This window comes from Crocodylus porosus, unplaced genomic scaffold (genome assembly GCF_001723895.1).
Source record: "Crocodylus porosus isolate Cpor-Errol unplaced genomic scaffold, CroPor_comp1, whole genome shotgun sequence".
NCBI lineage: Eukaryota > Metazoa > Chordata > Crocodylia > Crocodylidae > Crocodylus > Crocodylus porosus.
Window position 1 is genome coordinate 40,942,814 of NW_017728947.1, and position 8,839 is coordinate 40,951,652.

The window sequence follows — 8,839 nt, forward strand, 5'->3', positions numbered from 1 at the left end:
TATGCAAATTGAAATAAACATACCTATAGTAAAGTCACTGTCTTTAAATTTGCCCCTCACTCCCACACACTCAGGGAGAAAACAGAGCCCAAGCAGGGTCTGACAGTAAGAAGGAAGAAGTTAAGGAGGCCACCTGACCCCTTCTCCTCCTCCCCCCACCACTCCCACCGGAGATTTATTTCTGTTGCTATAGCAGTAGGAGGGGAACAAATTCAAGGCAAACCTCCAATAATTAGATTATATATCTGGAAATTGTAACCTGTTTATACATTTTTTTTTTTTTTTTTTTTTCCACCAGAGAATCTAACTATTAAGGGGTCATTTTAAAGTCAGGGTCATCTTTTAGATTTGAGTAAATATATTAAGTAAGGGAGACTTTTAAAGACTTGTCTTCTAGTACAAGACTATGCCTGTATTTGCTGGCTGTTAACAGCCTACTGTACTGATGGGGGCCATCTGATCACTGAACCTGAAGTAGCACCAATGTGCATGTTTCTTCCTTTGCCTGCACCTGCCTGATCTTCCCTCTTCCCAATTCCTTGTGCCAGCTGTTGGGCATGCTGCTGTCCATGTCACTCTGCAAGAATATACACAGTGAAGACTACACCAAAGTGCCGAAGTCCTGAGTCTGTCGACCCCAGCGCTGCCACACCACAGAGCGGAGCAAACGAAACATTCCTGCCTTGTACCCAGGCTGTTCAATCAACATTGAATATTACTCCTGTGACATCCCACACTGTTAACACCACACTGCTAAGCAACTATTGGAGCTGCAACATGATCTGAATCTTCCTGTGACACCTGCAGGCCCTGGGCTGCCCTTTCCTGTATTTTTGACACTGAGGCAGGCCCCTTACCAGGGCATTGCATGATGCAAGTTCAGCCTGAGGGAGAGGGTGGGGGGTGGGAAGGATTTTCTGCCTGGTCCATATTTTATGCAACCCTTTCCCAATCTCCATTCTCTGCCAGCCTATTTGATATAACACAGCATAAAAGATTACTCCTCCACTAGATCTAAGATTCCCTCCTCTTCTTCCCCCAAATAAATCCTCAGGAAGCTTCAGGGCTTGGCTTGCTAGTGGTGATGCCTCTGAGTGACCCACTTCCTTCTTGCAACTCTGCGCTTTTTTTTTTTTTTCTCCTCGCACTAATCATTGCCCTTGGTTAGTTCTCCCTTTTTTAGAGGGGGGAGGTAAACCAAATACTTCCTTTCACACACATGTACTCTTTCTCTTCCTCACTTGACTGGTGGATAGATCTCTAGAAAGAGTCAAGCCTGGCTATTCCAAGCATGGCCCACTCAGCTTGTGACACCAGCTGCTGAGCTGCTCTTGGAACAGGTGCATGTGGGTTTTGGACTTCCTTAGCTGCATGTCCCTATCATCAGCTGCCCTTTTACTGGCTCTGAGGCACTTTAGAGACTTGTATAGTATGGGCTCAGCCCAGGCTGGCTTTGCTGGTTGTATTCTTGGGCTGCCAACTTTTTATAGAAGTGATTTTTATGTGTTTTCTGATTTTTATAGATCTGTGATTTTGCTAACTCTTGTTTTTAATCATGTTAAAATGGAAGTGTATGTTGGATTACTGGCTCTGTACCAAGGGTGGGGGGGGGGTACCACTCCCATTGCTGTCTTGATTTATGGACCCTTTCCTGAACTCGCTGATCAAGAGTCCCTCTCATAACTGTATCTGGCCTGCTGGTTAAGTGTCATTTAAGGTCTAGAATCCTTGATACTGGTGCCTAGATCATAAGTGTCCTGTAAAGGATGGTGGTTTCAGCAGGTATGCCAATAGCAGTCTAAGTTGGTCCAGGAAAACTCTATTCTGTACCAGACAGCAGGATCATGGGCTTGATTCTAACTGGCCAGCAGCACTTACAAAGAACTGACAAGTTGGTGATCTAGATAAAGGATTCCTTCCTTCTTTTTTAAAAGCTGTGTTGGAATCCAGTCACACAGCATAAAAGGCTTGGAAATGGGTGACTTCCTGCAGCTGTGCGTGGAAATCATAGTCTTAAAGGAGGTAAAAAGACCTTTTATTTAGACTCTAGCCCTGGAGGGGAAAGAGACTATCTTAATTTTGGATACAGGGTGCCTGATAGGCAAGTCTACCTTCCTAATGTGTACCATGGCTCCAGGGATGGTAGGGACCCCCTGTGCCGTGTCTTGGGAATAGTCTCTGTATATGCCAGGTGCTAGCTGCTCGTTTTTTCCCTTCTAGCAAGGGAGAAGTTGAAAGTTTTCCCCTCACTCCACTCTCCCAGGGATGTGGGGCTTGGCAGCAAAGCTAAAAACTGAAAGAGCCATATTAGCTAGGCTCCCTCTTCACCAAGGATGTAATCCTTCCAGGGGCAGTTATGCACAGATAGGTAGTTGGCATGGGGAAGGTTGTGCTTTCTTTACCTAGACTCGCTTGTGATCTCCCTCCCCTGAACAGATCTCCTCCAGCTGAACATTTTTGCTTTTGGGGGGGATGTGCCATTTCCTTTTCCTGATTTAGTAAAATTAGCATTTACCCCTTGCACTAAAACTCGTTCCCTACACTTTTTTTCTTTATTTGTTTGGCTCTTGTTCTCTGATTTTTTTTGTTTGTTTGTTTGTTTGCCAGTGCTGAGCAGAAAGAGAATGTTCTCTCCCTCTTTCTCCCCCCCACCTTTTTTTTTTTTTAAGGAAGCTCTTCCCACTGGAAGAAATGCATGTACAGATTTAAATATAGGGTCGGGTATTTCTATAATAAAGAGATTGGCTTAAAAAAAAAAAAAAAGCCTAGTGGTTGTTTGCTTCACTTTTTTTCTGTCCTTCCTGTTCTGCATAAGACTATCTTTGACTGGGAATGCATAGCCATGATCAGTGCATCAAAAGGTAGGATGTTAAGAAACACCTAGTGGTAGTGGTGGTGGCTGCCGAGGTGCTGTTGGAGGCTTACCTACGAGGGAAACCTGAATTAGTGTTGTGGAGAATGGCCTCTGCTGCTTGGAACCTTGCACCTGCTTTTGGGTCATAGGAATGAAGTGTTCAGCCTTTTTATGGGGGCATTTGAGTAAAAATGGCATGGCAAGTCCTCTCTTCAAGGGAAATGTATGTTGGATTTAATTTGAGATGCATGGCTGAAGAATTGGTGGCAGTAGGCTGGCTACCTGTTAGCCAAGGAAATGGTGCTTGTGTCGAGTTAACAGGATTCAAGAGGCTAATGCTGTCTATCTAGAGAAATGTGTGCCTTTAGCAGGTGCCCCTAAATGTCCCCATTATGCCTACAGCAAAGACTGTTCCTCTGCCAGTCTGGTGCTGCCCTTCACACATAAGAATGACATCTCTAAATAAAGTGACACTTAGCTGCCTGGAGTGGTGAGAAATTTATGTTTTATAGGCTGCTTGGAGAGTCCTTATGTCTACAGCAAATTGGCTATTGAGAAATGACCAGGGTGATTATGCAAATCAATTCAGATCTCTAGGATTGAGAGTCAATGTATGAGCTAGAAACTCTGACTCTTCTTGTCAACTGGCTCAGCTGTAACATGCCATTTGCTGTGCATACAAAACAGTTTGTCTTCATTCCCCTACATACCTTTGTCTACTAATGAAGTCCCATCGCCACCTATTGGGGAACAAGAATCACAGATGAGTATTATAGGCTGTTCAAAGGACTGTACAGACATAAAATTTGCTAATCCTCAGCACCTTTTTTAGTTGGCGACATTCTATTCCACTCAAAACTGAATTTAAAGCTGAAATGTGAAATGCCCTGTCCAAGATCTCGCATCAGGTCAGAGCTGTAGTACACATTAGAGCTGTAATAAACCCCTCTAGGCCATATCATATAGTTGTTCCCCTTCTAATATGGGTAAACTTGTGCTTCAGACCTTAGTGGCCTACACGCGAAGAGGCTGGGATTTCTAGCTTTTGGCTGCTGGATTCTTGATTTCCCAACCTCAACTTTAACTCCTAATTAGTACAAGATGCACTATATTGCTCTTGAAACAGAATTATGCTATCTAATAGTGTTACTTCTGTTTAGTGAGTCACCTTTTTTGCCCATCAGGTGGATGTAGCTGGCCTCTGTTTTAGGTCCTTATCCTCTTTCTGTTGAATGCACTTCAAGCATTCTACCACTAGAGGGTAGTGCTTCTCCATAGAAATTTTAGGATTATACAACAGGCCTGTGCAAATAGGGAAGTATTTGATTTTGGATTTGGATTCGGCCAAATCAGCTTTGGAAGATTCCAAAGAGATTCGGAAAGATTCAGCCGTAGACTATAATAGGAAATTGCTGAAATACCTTTTAACTTTGTCATTTTTTTTTGGTAGATTTGGATGAAAATGGCATGGATGGTAGCCCCTTTTGAGGGCACAAAACCTGCCAAGTTTCAAGGAGATGGGTGCAGGTTTCTGGAAAACTGCACCCCAAGGTGCTGATGAGCAAAATTCATGACATGCATGACTTTGTATGTCTGTTAAGGCACAATGGGATGAAACCAGCAGGGATGATAGCCTGTAACAGGAGTCTTTCCCAGTGCTCAGGCAGAAGCAGCTCACAAAAGGGATGGAAAGGCTGCAGACAGAAGCTTTATGTGCTGTGTCTATGTCCCTCCCCTAGAGCATTGTGATTGGAAGGGGACTCAAGGGCAGGAAAGATCAGTCACTGGTCAGCTACAGATGTCAGTCTTCCCCCTGCTCCCCCTCCCTCTTCTCAGTTTCTGTTCCCGTGAAAGACTGCCCTCCAAACCTCCTAATCTTTTCTGAATAAATTTGGAGGGTTTTTTTCTGTCTCCCAATTCAACTTGAATTCAGTGATTCGGCCTCTGAATTGGGCTGGATCTTCTCCTAATCAAATCAGCAACCGAAGCTTTGTGCACCTCTACTATACAGCCCTTATTAGTGCTGTATTATCCTTTCATCTACATTTTGAGATGGGGATTTTTCCAGCAGTAGGAAGCTCCTGGAAAGTTCTAAGAGCCAAGAATGTATTACAAAAATTAATGATTGCATTTTTTTGCTCTGTGCACTGAAGTCGAGAAACTAACTTTTGTCCTATTTTTATGGAGGCACCCTAAAAGCAGGTGTTGCCTATCTGCATGTTCCCTTCCACTATTGTCCTTTGCCCTGCCTTTTCCCCCTCTTCTGTCTGTAAAGGTGTAGAGGATCAGCAGTTAGTGTTGCCTCTATTCTGGCATGCTAAGGTTTATATCAGGGTAGAGAAAGAAATGTTCTCTTTCTACTTGTAGTGGTTGAGGAAATTGTCTACTTCCCCACTAGCAGTATTGATCACTGGCAGTATACGAACACCACTGCTGCAGAAAAACTTCCTGGAAAATGGAATTGATGAAGCTGTAGAACTCCGTAAAGGATAACTTGACCACTATCTTGATTGCTGCTGGAACCAGGGAAGCTTTGACTCCCTAGCTATGGACAGAAGTTGCACACAAACTGGCTTATGTGATCAGAAACTGGCTTAAACCTGTAACGACAGAAGTTCAGGGCATGTAAACCAGTTTCAAAATGGCTGAAACTGGTTTAAGATGAACCTGGTTGAATATAGTATCAGACCTAACCGATTTTAGGTCAAACTGGCTTATGAAACTTCTGTCCCTTCCTGGTTCAAGTTTTAAATCGCAGTCCCCCAGCATCCTTTTCAGCCCTGAGTCAGGCTGTGCTGTCTACTCCAGAGAGCAGGGCTGCTCTCACCCTCTATGCTCCCTAGCTGAAGCAGTAAGAGCTGGTTCACTGGCGGACTTGCTTGTCTTCCCACACCACTGGCAAACCCTGACTGGGATCAAGGAAGGGGGTTAAACTTGCCTTCCCCTGAGTAGAGAGCAGCCTTGCCCTGCGGGTTTACTTGGTGTGGGCTGCAAATGGACTACAAATCCCAGAGGCACCTGGAAGAGGAAGTGAAGAGCAGCCCCACAGAGTTCTACTGCTGTGACTGTGGACTGCAAATCCCTTGGGGGCACCAGGAAGAGGAAAGGAGCACACAGCCCATGTTGGCTATGTGCTGGAGAGCCATGCTCTAGTGCCTTCTGGCTTGAACCACTGCAGGCATGTGGCTGCATTTCCTGAATCAAAAGTAAATGTCTGTTCATTTGCTTACTGGTTTATTCTTTGTAGCTTAGACTAACCTGCAAAGGCTGAATCAATTTAGCCTCTGGCTTTTTGACTCTGTACTTAGCCCTTAAGAGCTGCTTGTCCAAAATTGGCTATTCCTATCCACAGAGCAAAAATCAAAAGGCTGTTGTGGTGTGAACTTGTCAGAATGGTATGGAAGGTACAATGGCTCTGCTCTGTAAGTCCTGGCTATGCATGGCATCTTGTATGGGCTGCTCAGCTGGCCTCTAGCAACAGCCCTCAAAGTAGTTCCCTATGGATCAGCAGCCTCCATGTGGCAAAGCAGCTGGGTATGTGGTGTTTCTAAGCATGATCAGGTACCAAAAAAGCTGCTGTAGTAAGTCGTATAAGTCTTGATATGAAGCCTTTGACCTGCTTCTAGGCCTTGGCATAAGTGAATTTATCCAGTGTAAGTAAAGCTATTTTTATATGCTAAGAGCAGAGCAATTATTTTTATGAAAATTTGTGCTTTCACTTTGAAAATTGTAGAATGGGCTTTATTGTGGAAGTCAATAAACTAACTAATTCCAAAATCATGAAAATCACAAATGACAAAACTATTACAAGGCATTACTATATAAGAAAAGTGTTGTTCTTTCTGTCTTGATTGTGTTTGGAGGGTCTTATTTGGTACCAAGTCACAGTTTTTTAGAGAAGATAATGTCAGCTATCTATGTACATTCTGATTTTTTTTTTTTTTTTTTTTTTTTTTTTTTTTTTTTTTTTGCATTCGCATCCATTCCCTTACAAGGCAGAAGAAGCCTTAGAAATGAGATCAACCTACACCATATAAATATTAAACTGGTCATGGTTTCTTACAAGTTGGGAGGAGCTGACCAGTGTGGTCCAGAGGCTTCTTTCACCTTTCCCTCTTAGGTGGTATGAATATGTTCTCTGTTTTGTTTTTGTTTTGTTTTTTTTTCTTCTTAGGCATGCTTCTGTACTCCTACCTTGAGTGAATGTTGCCTGGCTCTTGGGCTGGCTTTTTAATAAAGAAGTGTCTGTCTTGGCCAGAAGAACCAGGTATGCCTGAGCCGTCATTTTAAAAAAAAAAAAAGCATCGTAAAACTAAAAGATGAGTCATGTTCTAATTGCTGGTTCCAGGTCTTCCCAACAAGTCCCAATGCACAAACTTAAAGATCGCAAGTTTATGGCCATGACCTACGATGGCCTTGAGTGGGGAGTAAGGTCCCAGATATAGTATTTACAAAATGGAAGTATTGCTGTTGCCATTGCTGGTAAGTAAACCTCATTCTGCATGCTTGCAGGGGGCTTGGAGGCTGATATAATTGACCCCATGGGGAAATGTTCCTCCTGAAACTTTTTTTCTTGCCCATTTAATTAAGAGCTGAGATGGGAAGTCACCACAGACTAAGTCTTTGTGGAATTTGAACTGAGAATATAATGACTAAAGAACACTTTTTCATGACTGAATAGCTCACAGTGAATATCATAAGGTACTTCCCCCTCTTCACTTGGTGCCTTTCCAGGCTCCCTAGCTGGGACCATTCCTGTGGGGTGGTGAGGGTTAGGTGGCACTAAGTCTCTGCAGGCTCTTCCTGCTGTCAGAGAATGGCTACAAAGAGACCATATACATTGTGGACTCCCCCACATGGCTTAGGGGAGGGAGAACAGCTGTATTTGTGGGACCTAAAGTCTTCCCACAAATGCACTGTTCTCAGCCAGTAGCTGCCATGCTGTTCCACAAACAGAAAATACATCCTCAGTTATTCATAGTTTGTCTCTTGCCTCAGACACTTCTATACTAGAAAATAGCCCTACAGTAGAAGCAACTGTACAAATGGACTTCTTTGCTATCCTACTCTTTTGTTCAAGCTGGCAAAAACTGTTAGCATATATAGTATATTCCCACTAGTGGGTGGTGTGGTATTGGGCTTTGCTGGTATAGCTTTCTAGCATATGCAAGCTCTTGTAGCCTAGAAGCTCTGGGGCTGTGAGTTGCCTTGGTCAGATTGGTGAAGAGCAAATAACTTTCTCCAGTTTCACAAAAAGGAAACTGATGTTTGTACCCAGCAGCTTATATTCTTGGTTAAATCTCAGCTGTAGGCCTCCACAATCCAAATATGTTTTGACTGGTGCCTTCTTTCAGGTTGTTTGGAAACTATGACCAGAATAATACTTATACTTTAAGGGGGGGTGGGAGGGGTTCTTCATTTTGTGAGCCAAACCTTTGAGTCCTACCTGGACAGAAGGAAAGACTGTGTTAAAGTACCCTCCTTCACTTATGTGTAGGGATCTAGTTAATTCGTGATTTTTTGCAATTTTTGCAGGAACCACAAAAAAAGGTGGATTCTGCCATCGTCCCAAACCCTGATGTTCCCTGTGATTTTTGTGCAGAATGGCCAAAAAAAGAAAAAACTTACTAAAAATAAAATGTTGGCTCCCCAGTGGGGGCCTGGGGCTGCTGTGGCCTGGCCTTGCAGCTCACCAGGGCATGGGATCCACCAAGATGGCAGCCACCCCTCCTCCATTCACTGATTGGTGGAGAAGGCTGCCTCTTGTGCACCCTTGCCCCTCCGTCGATCAAGAGCAAGGGGCAGGGCTGCGCAAGGGGCAGGGCTCTCAGCCAATCAGTGGGGCCCCTCTACAAATCAGCAGTGGGAGATGCTTGCTGTGAAAAGACGACAAAAATGGCACTGCGCGCCACAAGCAGTCCATGCACAGCCCCCTATGCAGAGTGGGGCCGTGGGGGCAGCAAAGATCTGCTTCCCCCCCCCCCC

At 44.1% G+C, this 8,839-nt stretch overlaps 1 protein-coding gene across 2 annotated transcripts in view; it reads left to right on the top strand.

Moving 5' to 3' along the window:
* CD82 (CD82 molecule) overlaps positions 1-2,706 on the top strand; it is a 56,726-nt gene extending 54,020 nt beyond the window's left edge. For both annotated transcript variants that reach the window (XM_019551986.1, XM_019551987.1), the window contains exon 9: positions 549-2,706. In XM_019551986.1, the coding sequence (XP_019407531.1) occupies positions 549-626 (78 nt within the window). In that variant the 3' untranslated portion in view covers positions 627-2,706. The remainder of the gene's footprint in view (positions 1-548) is intronic.
* The last annotated feature ends 6,133 nt before the right edge of the window (positions 2,707-8,839 follow it).